The 1,590-nt window shown below is 51.8% G+C and overlaps 1 protein-coding gene across 1 annotated transcript; it reads right to left on the bottom strand.

Moving 5' to 3' along the window:
- Nucleotides 1–293: 293 nt before the first annotated feature.
- On the bottom strand, nucleotides 294–1,233 carry LOC109736998 (uncharacterized). Its single transcript, XM_020296230.4, has one exon. The coding sequence runs from the start codon at nucleotides 1,149–1,151 to the stop codon at nucleotides 498–500; it is 654 nt and encodes a 217-aa protein (XP_020151819.1). The 5' UTR covers nucleotides 1,152–1,233; the 3' UTR covers nucleotides 294–497.
- Nucleotides 1,234–1,590: the final 357 nt, after the last annotated feature.

The raw sequence follows: 1,590 nt of genomic DNA, 5'->3' as shown, positions 1-1,590 counted from the left end.
GAGTCTAGGGTCGACCAAAAGACTAAACCAGCTTCTAAATTGCACAAAAGTGAGCTGACAGGTGCCAGATCAAGCCCGGCAAAAGAAAGAGGTTTCAGTATCCAGGCACGCTGGTTTATAGGCTGAAACCATGTGTAAACAAAATGTGTGTGGCAACTGCAAAATGTGCAGAACATATATTCAGAAACAGAGTTCAGCAAATGGTTTCTCTGATCCTTCTTCACGAACTGTATGTTATATGATCTGTCAATCATCTGGGTTGTAGAAATTAATGGATACAGGAGTATGATGATCTCTTTGTAAAGATCGCTTATTTACTGGACTTCGCCAAATAAGTAAAGCAGCAACCACCACCAGAGTACAATATTAATCACATACACTCAAACTTGCATCTTCAGTAGTAGTAGATCAGTGAACAACAAGCTCATCACTGTCACTCACGGGAAGACTTTTTAACTATATACTCTTGAATACTTGAGCTTTCCATGGAAGTGAGATCAGTGGTGTCCATTTCCAAAGCCACTGCCGGAGCCGTAACCGTATCCAGAGCCAGACCCGGAGCCATAGCCAGAGCCTCCACCTTGACCACCTCCGCCGCCGCCACCGCCGCCGCCGCCTCCATACCCTCCACCATATCCACTGCCAGACCCGGCACCGTAGCCTGAGCCGCCGCCAGACCCACCACCTTGTCCGCCACCGCCACCACCTCCGTGCCCACCACCACCACCACTAGCACCACCGCCATAGCCAGAACCCTCACCGGACCCATGCCCATAGCCTGCACCACCGCCACCTTGGCCGCCACCGCCTCCTCCGCCACTGCCGCCACCGTATCCGCCGGCGCCGCTCCCGTAGCCAGAGCCCTCCCCAGACCCATACCCAGAACCGGCTCCTCCGCCCTCACCTCCACCGCCTCCACCGCCACCACCATAGCCGTATCCACCACCGCTAATACCTCCTCCACTTCCACTACCCTCGCCATACCCAGAACCAGACCCTGATCCACCATAGCCAGCACCACCACCTCCACCGCTGCCTCCGCCACCGCCTCCTCCGCCAGGAGCGTATCCCAGGAGGATTCGAGCGCTGGTGCTCGTGCCTATGCTAAGGAGGACAAGAACGGCAATGGCCAAATGCTTGGTGGTAGCCATCTTCGAGATGCTTGCCGGCTGCTAGCTCGGTTCAGGTATACTTGGTTGGTTTGTGAGTGCTCTAGAGCTGCCGTATTTATAGGGCGCGATCGTGCATGGCCTGGCATGGTAGCTCGAGATCAATCGTGCATGAACTGCGCACGTAGACTTATGGAATTAACTGGACGCGCTGGATACGTGTGAAACCAGGACCAGGGGAAAGCGCAGTACTGGTGTTAGTGGTTGTATGTTGCCTTCTTTGACACTCAGAGAAAGAAACAAGTCGGTGTGTGATGTTACAGATTTTCTTTCCTTCGGAGAACTTCTGATCTAGTCCCCTGTTCCTAAATATATGTTCGTTTTAGAGATTTCAACATAGACTACATACGGAGCAAAATGAGTAAATCCACACTCTAAAATAGATATATATACACACTTCTCTATGTAGTTTGTACTAAAA

The sequence above is a fragment of the Aegilops tauschii genome, chromosome 1 (genome assembly GCF_002575655.3).
Source record: "Aegilops tauschii subsp. strangulata cultivar AL8/78 chromosome 1, Aet v6.0, whole genome shotgun sequence".
Lineage (NCBI taxonomy): Eukaryota > Viridiplantae > Streptophyta > Magnoliopsida > Poales > Poaceae > Aegilops > Aegilops tauschii.
Note: the sequence above shows the minus strand (reverse complement) of the source record. Positions and strands in the feature narration are given on the sequence as shown.

Coding starts and splice junctions, on each gene's coding strand:
- LOC109736998 (XM_020296230.4), bottom strand. CDS start 1,151: ATGGCTACCACCAAGCATTTGGCCATTGCCGTTCTTGTCCTCCTTAGC.